The sequence below is a fragment of the Mauremys mutica genome, chromosome 9 (assembly GCF_020497125.1).
Source record: "Mauremys mutica isolate MM-2020 ecotype Southern chromosome 9, ASM2049712v1, whole genome shotgun sequence".
NCBI classification, from domain to species: domain Eukaryota; kingdom Metazoa; phylum Chordata; order Testudines; family Geoemydidae; genus Mauremys; species Mauremys mutica.
The window spans coordinates 68,130,858-68,146,242 of NC_059080.1; the positions used below are offsets into that span (position 1 = coordinate 68,130,858).

The 15,385-nt window shown below is 41.6% G+C and overlaps 1 protein-coding gene across 5 annotated transcripts in view; it reads left to right on the top strand.

Annotated features, from left to right (window-relative positions):
- ACSL3 (acyl-CoA synthetase long chain family member 3) overlaps positions 1 to 15,385 on the top strand; it is a 105,626-nt gene that overhangs the window by 54,047 nt on the left and 36,194 nt on the right. For all 5 annotated transcript variants that reach the window (XM_045030528.1, XM_045030529.1, XM_045030530.1 and 2 more), the window contains exons 5-6: positions 5,359 to 5,468; positions 14,857 to 14,995. In XM_045030528.1, the coding sequence (XP_044886463.1) occupies positions 5,359 to 5,468; positions 14,857 to 14,995 (249 nt within the window). The remainder of the gene's footprint in view (positions 1 to 5,358; positions 5,469 to 14,856; positions 14,996 to 15,385) is intronic.

Below are 15,385 nucleotides of genomic sequence, written 5' to 3' on the forward strand. Positions count from 1 at the left end.
GGTTTGTTTACTTGCTGCATCCGCAGATTCAGCTGATCGTGGCTCCCACTGGCCGCGGTTCGCCACTCCAGGCCAATGGGGGCTGCGGGAAGCAGCACGGGCTGAGGGATGTGCTGGCCGCCGCTTCCCGCAGCCCCCATTGGCCTGGAGCGGCGATCTGCGGTCAGTGGGAGCCGCGAATGGCCGAACCCGCGGACATGGCAGGTAAACAAACCAGCCCGGCCGGGCAGGGTGCTTACCCTGGCATGCCACATGCCAAAGGTTGCTGATCCCTAGTGTAGAGTGGTGTGTGGAATTATTTTATTTGGCTTAATGTTTTAAATTCTCTCATTGAGACGTGCTTCAGCTCACTGTCTGACATATTATTTAGTGTCTAAGCAGTATGTGATCTTGTGTGAACTTGGCTGACTTTTTTGTTGGCAGATGATATTATCATGCATTGTTCACGTAGTCACTTAAAACAGAATGAATTATATTTTAACTAACTTTAGCAATATGGGAAATGATTCACTTATTGTGCCGCTGCTAAATTATACATACAAGCATTAGTATTTTCCCAATTTGCAGATATGGAAAGGGAGACTTATTCTTTCAGTACTGTGCCATGCACTTGGAATGTAAAATGTAATATCTTTTATGATACAGTATGAACAAAATATGCTAATGAACACAAGCTTTATACTCACTGACAGTCTGGTGATGAATACATTGTTTTTATGGATTTACTCCTATATTTTGGTGTATTTTATATATTTAATGAATTGCACAAAATTAAGATGATTTGATAATTAGAAAAATCCTACGTATTCGATTTTTTATACTTATCTTTTATTTCAAGACCTGTAAATTGTTTAAAGTTTCAAAGAAGTTGTGTGTGTGTGAGAGAGTGATTTACACAACTAGTTTAAATTGGTAATGTAGCAGTTGCATTGAACTTTTTCCCTCTTTCAAAATCTATTCATGCACAAAACCTCTTATCCAACCACTGGGAACAACTGAAAGACCTGAGTCACTGTTAAGTAATACCACAAAAACATAAGGTCATGTACTGCATTTTCCCTAATAGCCTCCTATTACATTGATAATCTGAGGTTGGGTGTCTCTGGGTTTTTCTTTTAGGATGGATTTGACTCCCTCACAGAAGTCTTCTTAGTGAAAAATATACTTTTTTTTTAAATCTGTTTGACACATAGTAGGGAGTGAATGAGTCTAATTTTAATATGTGTGAAATCTTGGCCTCATGGAAATCAATGAAAAAAATTCCCGTTGACCTTAATGGGGTGAGGATTTCACCTTATATCATTAGCTGAGAAATTTAGTGCTTGGAAGTTTATTTTTGTTTTCTGACAATACCAAAAGCAAATATACAAATAGAAGTTAAATGTCAGACTTAATATTGTATATGTAATGCAGTCTCAGGAGTGCCTCAGAAAGTGTTAGGTACCTTTCTTTGCTGAGCAGTGATGACTTTGCAGATCAGTGTTGGTGACAGTGGCTAGCAGCTGTCATAGCTCACTTTTTCTTTTTCTCCATGACGTCAGTGCAGCATCTTGTAAACTATATAAACCTCTTAGCCTAGTCAGCTCTCTCACATAACTAATTTGTTTTTCACTTGTTTGCTTTGTAGGTGAATAATTATATAAATTATTATTCAAGAGATTATACTTTTCTCTCCAAGTACTGTGGAGTTTCAGTACGCTAGCTGGCTTGGGGAAACTTAATTTTTGCTAAGTTGTTTGTATAACAGGGGTCACTGGACTAAGTGGAGAGAGCTCGTGGGAACTAGAGGCACTCTTCTGTACTTTTCTCCCACCAAATTAAAGAAAACAATGTGCATGTGCATTTGCCCTGCAACAGTTCTAAACTATGATAGACTTTTTTAACAAGAAAAAAATAAAGGTCAACGATTTACTTTTTTGATTAAAAGAAACTGGCTGTTTTTGCATTTTTCTTAGTATACCATAGTGAGTTAGTAGTTCCAAGAATTACATAGCCACTGATAGGCTGAGACTTTTTCTTTGGTGGTATTGGGAACTAACTTTAGTAAAATAAAGCTAGTGCAATAATATAATAATATAATTAAATTGTAATGGGTTTTTCAGCAAACTAAATCCAGATAAAAGCCCAAGTGAAATTTAAAAATATCTGAGTCCTGTGGCACCTTATAGACTAACAGATGTATTGGAGCATAAGCTTGCGTCTGACAAAGTGGGTATTCACCCACAAAAGCTTATGCCCCAATACATCTGTTAGTCTAAGGTGCCACAAGACTCTTTGTTGCTTTTTACGGATCCAGACTGACAACGGCTACCCCTCTGATACTTAAAAATATCTGATTCTGATAATGGCGCAAACCTTCTCTGCTTGAACTTGTCATTGTAAATAAGTGAATGATTGTGCCAAAGGTGAAAAGAATTAGTGATCTTGCAACTTGTTCAAGAGGTGAACTGCACTAAACTCTGTTCACTCCTCAGTTGGTATTCCATTTTGGAAAAGTAAAGTTAGCTTTGCTTTTAGAATTATACTGTAGCTTTTTTTCCTTTTTCTCTCTGACTGGTTCTTTCTGCCCTTTCTCCTCTTCTGTTCTCTTCCCACCCAGATTGTAAGTATGAAGTAATTTCTGAGGTTTCCTAATCATGAGCTACTCTGGCCCCCCGACCTAGGGACCCTCTAGTGACAGCAACTTACTGTCCTTCTCCAACTCTCCTCTACTGCCCACTTCCCTGGGCCACTTCCCTGTAGCCCCAGCATCTTCTCTGCCCCTTTGTGTCAGGGCCCAGTCTGGCAGTCATCAGTCTAGAGCTCTCCCTGCCTCTGCTGACTCTGCCCAGCAATGCTCTGTTTTAGGTGCTTCTCTAAGAGCCAGTTCTTATCCCTTGGCCCTCCAGAGAGAGACTGTGCTCCTCTCTGCCCTGCAGCTTTCTTATAGGGCCCAGCCTGGCCCTGATTGGCTTTCAAGCCTCTACTTGATTGGCTTCTAATAAGCCCTTCCAGGGTTGGCGTAGGCTCTGTGCAGCCTCTCTGGCTTGCTTGAACCCCATCCATGCCAGAGTGGAGTAGTTGCCCCACTACACAAGGACAAAAATTAGTATATTGTTTTGCTCAAACACATTCAAAAATACCCATCTTCCCTTCCCTCCTTCCTCCTCCAGGATTGGAGTTCCGTGCATTCTTTTATTAGCGTTCTTCCTACCATATGAAAAAACAATTCTTCTCTGATCGTGCTGTTGGATCTCCACAGATGAAACCAGAGACTCCTTTTGACTTCATTGGGTCTACCACGGAAGCACAAGTGTCTGCATATGCAGATCTGATTGCAGAATTGGAATCGATGTTTGAAAAGATCAGCAGTAGTCATTCAGATCTGTTGATTTTAATGTAATCTACTAAACACAGCAAAAATAAAAAAGATAACTGATCCTATTTTTTTCATAAAGAGGAAGGTTAGGAAATTTAGGGGAAAGTTGTAGTTGCGGTTTCGAAGAACAAACATATCAAATAATTACTTTATAAAGTGTCACATACTATATATTCTACAACATGCAAATCAGGAAATAAAAATATATATATTTTTCCACTTCATTAGCAGATAACTGAATTAGACTTTCAAGATTAAACATTTATTTACTTATGTAACTTATAAGTAAAAGCAATGATGTTTATGCAAATTTTTATACTCTGTTCAGTGAGCCCTATTTGAAAGACACAAATCTGCAGTGAGTTAATTTAAATAAAATAATACTTGAATTTGGCATTTGGCGAATGAGAAACTTTTACCTTTAACTACTAATACCTCTGAAGACTACAGTTATGCATATTATAATTTAACTGAATGTTGCATATAATTAAAAATCAGTGTAGAGTCTTGCTTAATAGTAATAATATCAGTATATGAATTTACTATACTATTTGTATAATTGTAACCAGTGCTGATCCTCCCACTCAAACTCCTATTTCTGCATTACAGCTGGAACTGATTTGGGGCAAACTCACACAAAGTGTGGGTTTAAAGACTGTAAATCAGGATTGTTTCCATTTAATTGTTTTCAGATGTTTAGCTATAGATCATGTACATGGATAGTAGTAATGGGAATCATTAGAAGTACATCATGTGATAGAGCTTTATATATATATATATATATATATATATATATATATATATATATACACCTCTACCTCGATATAACTTGACCCAATATAACACAAATTCGGATATAACTCGGTAAAGCAGTGCTCCGGGGGGGAGGGGGCTGTGTACTCTGGTGGATCAAAGCAAGTTCATTATAAGGCGGTAAGATTTTTTTGGCTCCTGCAGCCAGCGTTATATCGAGGTAGAGGTGTGTATATACAGAGAGAGAGACTGACTGACTTGATGTATACCTGACTAGATAAGTAGAATTTATCATACAGAATCAGACTCCTTGTGTATGTAATATGGCAGTGCTCTCTGGTAGGAGAGAATTCCTGTTGCTTCAGAGGAATGCAAAAAAATTCCCAAAATTCTTCTATCCATCTGTGTAAAATTGTATACAGGAGAATCAGGATTTTGTAACTCATAGACAATCAATATGCACCTTTAAAGTTAAATTGAAAAATGAGCGTTGGTGTCAGTGTCATAAAACTGGTCAAGTATGCATAAGTTTTATTACCTGGTGCATGGGGTTCAAAACCTACATTCAGAGCCTCACAGGTGCAATTTTTTTTCACCTATACTAGCCATACACAGAGAAAATCTGTGTATTTGACAGAAATTATAAGTGCTGTTTGTCAAAATAGTTTGAAGGGAAATTCTGAACCCATTTTTAAACTAAGAAAAGTTCAACCTTGTATTAATTACAGCTTACAAATAGCTTCTGATCAGTCACCAGTTCAAAAAGTCTAGTAATGGAATGTATGATTTTTTGGAACAAGAAATTGATCATTTAAACTTAGTCTTCTTCTGTGGAGGAAGATGAAGTACAGTGTAAAATTTTACAAATTAAGAACAGATGCCTGAATTTAGAATGATAAAAGCCAGGAAGATTGAGGAGCAAGTCAAGAGAGGGTTACACAGGCTGGTATGATTTTTGGAATATTCAGTTATTGCTTGTTTAATTACAAATACTCATGTAAGCAACATTTGTTCTCGATTTCTCTCATAAGCAAACTAAAACTTGCATTCACTTCTTTTAAATGCATATAACATACTTTGCCGTAAGACTACATATCTTCTTGGCCGTTACCTTAGCTCGCAACATGGGTTCTGATTCCCTTGCCAGAGTCGGTTAATCTGAGGCCCCTTTTTTTTACTCTTTGAAGACCTTTGAAATATCTTGAATATTTATAATAAGGATTCATTAAGTTTATTTTTCCCCACAGTTGTTACGCTGTATGCTACGTTAGGAGGCCCAGCAATAGTACATGGACTAAATGAAAGTGAGGTGACAACCATCATTACTAGTAAAGAACTGATGCAAACAAAATTGAAGGTAAGGAATATGCCTTTTCTTTTTGAATAAATCTGTTGTAGTGTATGTGATCTGGTGCTTTTGGAGACTAAAGGCTGATGTATATGGCCCAATTTATTGATTTATTTGCCTTTCGTAATGCATGTATTTAACATATTACAGATTTGTTTCTTTTTTCACAATATAAGAGAACAGAAACATCAAACATTTTCTAAAACAAAATGTAGGGCGTGATTTTACACTCCGTGACTCTTGTGCAGTTATCTGTACCATTACCAAGTAAGGCTTTAATCTTTTTAATATACAATGCCTTGGTGGAATGGTGAGCCCATACACAACCCCATTGAAACTAGAAGGGCTGCTTCTTCTTTGAGAGATGTCCCTTTGGGTTCTCCACTCCAGGGGTTCGTGCGTCGCTGCGCCTTTGCTCAGAGATTTTTACAGCAGTACTCGTACCAGTTGCGCACTCGCAGAGTCTGCCCCCCAGCTCTGACTGTACCTTAATAGTACGCGTGCGTGACCGGTCTCCTCAGTTCCTTCTCTATCGTCCCTAGCCTGAGATGGAGCTCAGCAGACTCATTAGAAAATTTCTTCTCTCCCTTGTTCAACTTTTTTCCCTCTTAGTTTAGCTTACCTGTAATAGTTAGGTACCCTTTTCCTGTCTCTTCTAAGCAAAAAACAAAAAACTTTTTTTTTTCCTGTCAGCGCTGCCGCTTCTGACATGCCTGGCTCTCCAGGTTTTAAGCGCTGCTTTAACTGTAATGATGCCATCCCTCTTTCAGATAGCCACTCTAAATGTATTAAATGTTTGGGGGAGTCTCACATCCCCCAAAAATGTGCCCACTGCAGCAAGTTGAAATCAGGGCACGCAAAGACAGGGAGCTGCGGCTAAAACTGCTCCTGCTGCAAAAAATCTCTCGGACCAGCCTCAGACCTGGGCTCTGACTCTACTGTACACCGCAGCCCTCCTGCTTCAAAGAGACAAAAGAAAACTTCAAAAAAAAAATCAGTCTCTCACCAGCAAAGGGTATTTGCAGGGACAAGCCTTCTCTGGGTACTTGTTCCCTCCCCCGGCTCCCCTGGCTGAGTACCTTTTTCATGCTGGGCTCCTCCGGCGCCACGCAAAACCTGCCTGCGACTGCGGTGGTAGTGCTAACCTCCGGTGCCAAGGCTTCAGGCTTTCAGTTGCCTGCCTCTCACAAGGTACCATTTGGCACCGCAATGGAAGCAGTGCCGATGCATACTAGCCTGCCTGACCCACCGCAGGCTCCTCTCCCTCTCCTGGCACCCTCAGCCTTTGAGCTAGCCAGCAGTAACAGAACACTCAGGACACCCATGCAGAAGAATCCCTCCTCACAACAAATTCCTCTCGGTCAGCCCTCCCCTCACAGAGGCACTGCGGCACCGCAGGTCACACACTCAAGGGACCTCCTGGTGTAACCTATCTTGCAGTCACCCCTACTTAACACCGACTTCTCTCCGGACCCTCAGGCAAGATCTGCCCAGTTTTCCTCCAGTGATGAGGAACCTGGGCTGCAGGGTGAATTTTCACCTTATCAGATTTCCTGTCCACAGACCCCAGTCAAGAGAGGTCATAGAAAAGCTGCCTTGTCCTACTCTGAGGGTCCTGCCCCATTGAGCGTGAATCCCTGGATGGCACCACCCATGCCCTTCCCACCACAGTGGCAATATTGGGCTCCATGGGCTCCTTATACTCGGCACCACACTTATTATACCAATGTAGCTAGGCGTGAGACCTAAGTACCAGCAGCTGACGACCCTGCCACTGACTCCAGACACTAGGCAGCCCTGTCACAACCGCAAGAGCAAACACGGCCTGCCTCTAACCCAGTAGAACTAGTTGTTCTGCCTGATGAAGCACTGCATCCTCTTCCTCCTCCGACGTCTTTGGATGACTTCTCAAAATTTCAAGACCTGTTTAAAAAAGAGTTACCAATGAGCTACGAATTAACCTGGAGGAAGTTTCTGAACAGCAGCATGAGCTAACTGACATCCTGCAGCCTTCTTCTCCTTCTAGAATTGCATTACTTATCAACACAGCCCTTTTAGAACCTGCCAAGGCCATTTGGCAAACCCTGGCTGCAAGCCTGCCTACCTGTAAGAGACCGGACCGAAAGTACTTTATTCCTTCCACGGGCTCGGAATTCCTTTTTACTCACCCAGTGCCAAACTCGCTGGTAGTAGATGCAGGTAATCAAACACCAGTTTCCCTGCTCCACCCCTTCTGACAGGGACAGTAAGCGATTAGATCTGCTTGGATGTAAGGTATACGCTTCTCCCACTTTGCAGTTTCGCATTTCTAATTATACAGCCGTTCTAGCAAAGTACGACCACAAAATTACAGTAAATTCATGGATTTTATTGATCACATTCCAGAATAAAAGAAACAACAATTTACAGCCGCAGTTCCTGAGGGACAAATCTTCTCCTGCACTGCTCTTCAAGCTGCCCTTGATGTGGCCAATACTGCGGCACGGTCCACTGCCACAGCAGTTGTGATGCGCTGAGGGTCATGGCTCTTGTCCTCTTCCTTTCCCCGAGAGGTCCAGAATACCATTGAGGATCTCCCCTTTGACAGTGACAAACTATTCACCTCCACCACAAATGATGTACTCCATTCCATGAAGGACTCCAGGGCACTCTCCGGTCTCTAGAAATTCAAACCCCTATGACCAGAAGGCGACAATATAGATACTAGCCTTACCAGCGACCACGCTACCCCACATACACCCAGCAATTCCATAGGTCTCACGAGCAGCAGCAACAGCAGCAGCACCAGAGATCCAGATACCAACACCACCGTCGCAACTCCTCAGCAGTGTCTCAACCCCCTACGACCAATAAGCAAATTTCAAGGCTTGGTCGAGGGTATAGAAAACAATATTCCCACATGAGTGCTTACACCACCTGCCCCTATTTTTGGACACTGCCTATGCCCAGTCTCCCTGTGACAGGTTGGGTCACAGAAACCCCCTTGGGAACTGCCAACTGATGTGCCAAGACTACTTCTTCCCCTGCTTTCCTTGCCAGCCTGAGACTCCAGCACCCTGTTTTGTTGAGCCAGACACGCCAGTCCGCTCCAACACAGACTCAGGATCTGAACCACATGCCCCGAAGCTGCAGACTTAACTGAAAGCAACTTACAAGAAGTGTTCCTGTCTTTAACACTCAGATGCCCAACTCCCAATGGGGTCCAAACCCCAAATAAATCCGTTTTACCCTGTATAAAGCTTATACAGAGTAAACTCATAAATTGTTCACCCTCTATAACACTGATAAAGAGATATGCACAGCTGTTCTCACCCCCTACCCCCCGGTATTAATACATACTCTGGGTTAATTAATAAATAAAAAGTGATTTTATTAAATACAGAAAGTAGGCTTTAAGTGATTCCAAGTAGTGACAGACAGAACAAAGTGAATTACCAAGTAAAATAAAATAAAACATGCACATCTAAGCCTAATACAGTAGTAAAGCTGAATACAGAATCTCATCCTCAGAGATGTTTCAATAAGTTTCTTTCACAGACTGGACACAATTCTTTCCTCTGGTACAGCCTTTGTTCCAACTCAGGTGGTACCTAGAGGATTTCTCATGATGGCTGCCCCCTTTTCTCTGGTCCATCCACTTATATATCTTTTGCATAAAGCAGGAATCCTTTGTCCCTCTGGGTCCCCCCCCCCTTCTCAATGGAAAAGCACCTGGTTAAAGATGGATTCCAGTTCAGGTGACATGATCACATGTCACTGTAAGACTTCATTACCCATTTGCAGGCGCACACGTATACAGGAAGACTCACAAGTAAAACAGAGCCATCTACAGTCAATTGTCCAGGTTGATGAGAGCCATCTAGATTCCAAACCACCATTAATGGCCCACACTTTGCATAATTACAATAGGCCCTCAAAGTTGTATTTCATATTCCCATTACTTCTTAACAGAAAAGAAAACCGGGGGATGCTGACCAATCCTTAACCGCAGGCAGCTAAACAAATTTATCAAAAAGCAAAAGTTCAAAATGGTTACCCTCACCACCATAATCCCAGTGCTGGAGCAGGGCGATTGGTTTTCAGCCCTTGACCTATAAGGCGCTTATTTTCATGTGACTATTCACCCAGCCCTCGGTTTGACACATTTTCAATACAGAGTGTTGCCCTTTGGCCTATCTACTGCCCCCCGAGTTTTCTCCAAACTCCTAGCTGTGGTTACTGCCCACCTCAAGAAGTAGGATTATAATATTTCCTTACCTCGATGATTGTCTCCTCAAGCCCTCAACGTTCAACAAAGCTCTTCGATCCACGCAGCTTACCGTCGCTTGCTTCCTTTCCCTTGGCCTGCAAATAAAAACAAATCCACCTTATCTCCTACCCAACAACTGGAGTTCATAGGAGCGCACCTCGATTCCCAAACAGGAATAGCGTCTCTCCTGCTCGACCATTTCAACACCATAAAACTCTTGGTTACAAAACTTGACAACAGTCCCCAAGTCACTGCATGAGACTGCCTGCAACTATTAGGCCACATGACCTTGTGTACTTTCTTGGTAAAAATGCAGGCCTATACATGAGGTGCTTCCAAGCTTGGTTGGCCACAGTTTACAGACCAAACATACATGCTCTAAACAAGCCTCTATCCATATCCTTCAGAGTCAAAGACTCCCTCCTATGGTGGACCATTCCCTCCAACCTCTGCTCAGGAGTCCCTTTTCTCCAGGACTCCCCATCACTCATAATGACTACTGATACATCCCTCACAGGATGGGGATCGCACATGTCCCATCACACCCCCCAAGGTCTATGGTCTTCCACCGAAGCCTCTCTACACATAAACGTCCTAGAACTGTGAGCCATACACAATGCCTGCCATCACTTCCTCCCGTTTATTCAGAACCAACATGTTTGGATAATGACAGACAACATCATGTGTGTTGTCAACAGGCAGGGAGGGGCTCGATCTCACTCAGTTTGCACAGAAGCCATGAAGCTCTGGAATTGGTGCCTTTTGAACAACAACTGGATATCAGCTGCCTATCTTCCTGGGGCCCTGAATACCACTGCAGACAAACTAAGCAGACGTTTCCCGTGGGATCACGAATGGGAGCTAAATGGCATGATCATACGCAATATATTCCGTGTTTGGGGCTATCCAACCCTGAACCTCTTCGCGACTACAAAGAACAAGAAATGTCCCAAATTTTGCTCCAGAATGGGATTGGGCAAACATTCCCTAGGAGATGCGTTCTCATGGGCTCAACACTTAATGTATGCTTTTCTCCCAATACCGGTTCTTCACAGAGCTCTGAGAAAGATACGAACAGATCATGCCACGGTAATTCTGATTGCCCCGTCGTGGCCCAGACAACTGTGGTTTCTGTTCCTCACCAGAATGTCACTTCGCCCACCGATTTCGTTACCCTTCACTCCGACCCTTGTATCACAGCAACACAGCCGATTTCTTCACCCCAGCCTGTCCATGCTCCACCTCAAAGCTTGAGTCCTACATGGTTCTCCCAGAACAAACTAGCATGCTCTGAGCAGGTTCAGAGTGTTCCTACATAGCAGAACAATCTACTCACATCACTTATCTCTGAAAGTGGAAGCGATTCACACAATGGTGCTCAACTAAACAACTTCCTCCTACTTCTGCACCTCTTCCACCCATACTTGACTACCTATTAGACCTTAAGCAATCTGGTCTTTCTTTCAGCTCCATCAAAGTCCACTTAGCTGCTATTACAACTTTTCATGACAAGATCGACCATACCCCTGTTTTTGCTCATCCAATCACCAAGCGTTTTCTCAAAGGGCTCCAGTCCCTATACCTGGACGTTAAATCTCCTACCCCTCCGTGGGACCTTCACTTAGTATTATCCTACTTACGTCAACAACCATTCGAGCCCCTAGCCGCTTGCTCCCTCTTACACCTCTCCATGAAAACATCATTCTTTAGTGGTAATCACCTCCACCAGATGTGCAGGAGAAATAGCAGCTCTCATGGAGGACCCACCATACACACTAATTTTTAAGGACAAGATTACCCTCAAACTACACCCCAAATTTCTTCCAAAGGTGCATTCATCATTCCACATCAATGAGCCGATACACTTACCAACCTTCTTTCCTAAACCACATGCAAACTCTCTTGAATCCACCATGCATACGTTAGATGTACGCAGGGCTTTGTCCTTCTATTTGGCTAAAACCAAGCCCTTTAGAAACTCTTCTAGACTTTGTCTCCATTGCAAAGCACTCCAAAGGGACACCTATTTCTACCCAGAGACTTTCAAACTGGATTTCTGAGTGTATCCGACTGTGCTATCAGATAAAGAAAGTTACGCCTCCAGCCGGCATCAGAAGTCACTCCACTAGATCTGTGGCTACCTCCGTGGCTTTTCTATGCAAAGTTCTGAACACACATTTGTTAAGCATTATGCCCTTGCTCAAGGCCCTCTCTCTGATACACGATTAGGCAGATCTGTATTATCTACTGCATTCCTACCAAATCTGAAGTCCCTACCTCCTTGAGATACACTGCTTTTAAGTCACCTGGAGTGGAGCACCCACAGGGACATCTCTCTCTTGAAGAGGAGGTTACTCACCTGTGCAGTAACTTACGTTCTTCGAGATGAGTGTCCCTGTGGGTGCTCCACTACCCACCCTCCTTCCCTCTACTTCGGAGTTGCGGTAGCCTCCATTGTAGAGAAGGAACTGAGGAGACCGGTCACGCACGCGTTCTATTAAGGTACACTGAGAGTGGGGGGACAGGCTCTGCGCGAGCACAACTGGTACGAATACTGCTGTAAAAATCTCCGAGAGATGGCACAGGGACGCACCAACACCTGGAGTGGAGCACCCACCGGGACACTCATCTCAAAGAACATCAGTTACTGCACAGGGTGAGTAACCTCCTCTTACAGATAGCAGGAATCTGCCCACCTACTGTATGTTGCAGGGTTGAGGTGTAAAAAGCTACCAGTCTGATTTGTTAGGGGTTTACACATACTTTATAAGCCCATTACCCTTTTGCAAAGCAGTGCAGAATCAGACTCATAAGTTATATAAGTAAGCAAGAAAGCATGTTAATTTATCCATCTACTAACATCTAAAGTAACCTAACAAGACTTAAGAAAGTGTTACCCCAGTGATTTAACACTCTTACTAGTGTTGAGGCATTCAGATGCTAAGTTGATGGTTTCAGAAGAATTTGGATGGGGTAGTGCCACTACACTGGGAATATTAATAATAATTTTACTTGCACTGGTGCAGCTATACTGGTCCTACAAATTGAGGATGCTATTATGTAGATAAGGTACAGACATTTTTAATATCTTATTTAACCTTACTGAGCTCGGTAGCTAAAATACCTCAATACAAAAGAGTGGATCGGTGCAGAAAAATGCTCACATTTGGCTTGTGAAAACAATGCCAAAGAAAGTAAAAGAGTTAGTCTTGAGTCTGTCACCTTCAGCAGAAAACAGGGCAGGTAAGGTTAGACCTACTTGTGTTCTGTAGAGCATTCTAGGATCATGGTTATGTACTTTTAGTATCCTGAGTGATCAGAACTGAAGCAAATGGCAGAGCAGAATAATGTATAAAGTACAAATGCAATAATAAATGTGACAAAATTCAGCACTCCTAGTTCATTATTGTTTTCCCAGCAGACAATGGATTGTGCAACGTGGCGGCCCTTGTGTTTGAGTCAGTGTCATTTTTAGAAATGGGAGATCAGCTTAAGCATTTTTATTAAAGTAGCTTAAAGGTTAAACCGCTCAAGTCTAATAGCATCCTTTTTAATTACAAATATGAATATGTTAAATTTAGCATGGTAGCTGGAAAAATAAGTAAATTTGATGAGAAAATTTTCCCCAGCTTAAAAATGGCCACACTCAGCATGGAATCAATTTTACTTAAACAAAAGTCAGAGTGCTTTGTCATTAATTCATGGATTCAGTTTGAAATCTTAAATAATTTAAGATCCAAAAACTGGCTAATGCGTATATGCAGAAATGTAACTACCTTTTTATAAATTCTAAAGTAGTATAACTAACTACTGTATTTTTGTAACTATTTCCACAAAGAGGTTTGGATAAAATTAAAAAGAAAGCATTTTTCAGAGGCTTAATGAAAGCTATTTGTGAAATAGTTAATTCCTCCCACTCAGAAATGAATCTAACCCTTGATTGTATTATTAAGACTGGTTCTTAATATATACCTAAGAGTTTGTTAGTCATTAGGACTATTGGATTGGTCTTTAAATTACATTTTTCTCCAGAAGCTGAATGCAGAATATTCAGAGTGTTCCAAGACCTTACTGACTCAGAAGATATGAAGAAGGGACTTCTAATTTGCATTGCACACTTAGCAGCACATTGTGCAGCCATTAGACCCCTGAGCTGGCGTAACACATTTTTTTTTTAAAAGCCAAAAATTGTGGTGTTCCATTTAGAGTCAGGAATCCCTAAACTGTATTTTTAAATTTCCTTTTGGATAGTTACAAGACTTTGTACTGAACAAATAAAAACCAGAATGAATGGAGTGTTTGTGTGCATGTGTGTTAGACTTTTCTTTGACCAGCATTTTACATTTTGTCTTGGATCCTTAGAATTGTGGTCAGTATTCTTAGTTGCACTTAAAACTTAGATTTTTCTTTTAGTAATAAATACTATTTGACTATTCATTTTGCTAGACTTCTATTTGCTGCAGGGCATATTTTAAATACCATACTAAACATTGCATTACAACAGTGTTTCCCAAACTTGGGACGCCGCTTGTGTAGGGAAAGCCCCTGGTGGGCTGGGCTGGTTTGTTTACCTGCCGCGTCCGCAGGTCCAGCCGATCGCAGCTCCCACTGGCCGCTGTTCGCTGCTTCAGGTCAATGGTTGCTGCTGGAAGTGGCGTGGGCCGAGGAACGTAAGCCAGGGGCTTTCCCTAAACAAGCAGCGTCCCAAGTTTGGGAAACACTGCATTACAAGAAATAACAGAGAAAACAAACTGAGTCATCCATTCTGAGCTCAGTGTTGCATATGAATTTACAGAGTGATCCTTTTCATCAGTATTCGGTGGGAGTGGCAGGTGGCCAGCACATCTGAAAATCAGACTCCTAGTTTCAACAAGAGCACACAAAAATGAAGGCACCCAAAATTAGTGGACAGTTGTGAAAATTTTGGCCTTAATTTTATGTTTAAAGAAAAGCTTAGATTAACCCTGATTTCCCAGAAATCTGACAGGGGGAAGCTGCAGTTTTTACCCAAAGACTGACTTTATTACAATTTAGTCGTTTACATCAATAATATTTTAACGTGTAGTAAAAATATTTTGTTTCTTTCCTGGCACAAACTTTTGCACTAGCTTTCTGTGCAAAATGAAACATATGTATCCATTTCCACAGGAAATTGTTTCTCAGGTTCCACTATTGCGGCATATTATTACTGTGGATGGCAAACCAACAACATGGTCAGAATTCCCCAAGGGTATCATTGTTCACACTATGGCTTCTGTGCAAGCAATGGGGACCAAGGCAAATAATGGTATGTACTTTTAAAATATTTCGGTTGGAGAAACTATAGTCCAACTTCCAGGAGAGGAAGATTATAGCCCTTTATTGCTGAAAATCTTGTTAAATCATTTATGTATAAATTATATATCTAACAAATTGCTTTTTGATGCAACTTGTTATTGAAAAGTTTTAATTTGAAAAACACAGAAATATACAAATTTTCACATTTTATTTATTTATTTATTTATTTTTGACCACATGGCTTTTTCTCTTGACATATTGGGTATTTCAAAAAAGCAGGGTGGAAAGACTTGCATTAAAGCTGTTTTTCCCTGTCCTTAAATTTCATATAAATTGAACAATACTTTGTAGTATGGTCATTTTTCCAACATTGATGAAGAATCATGCATTAATTTGTAGC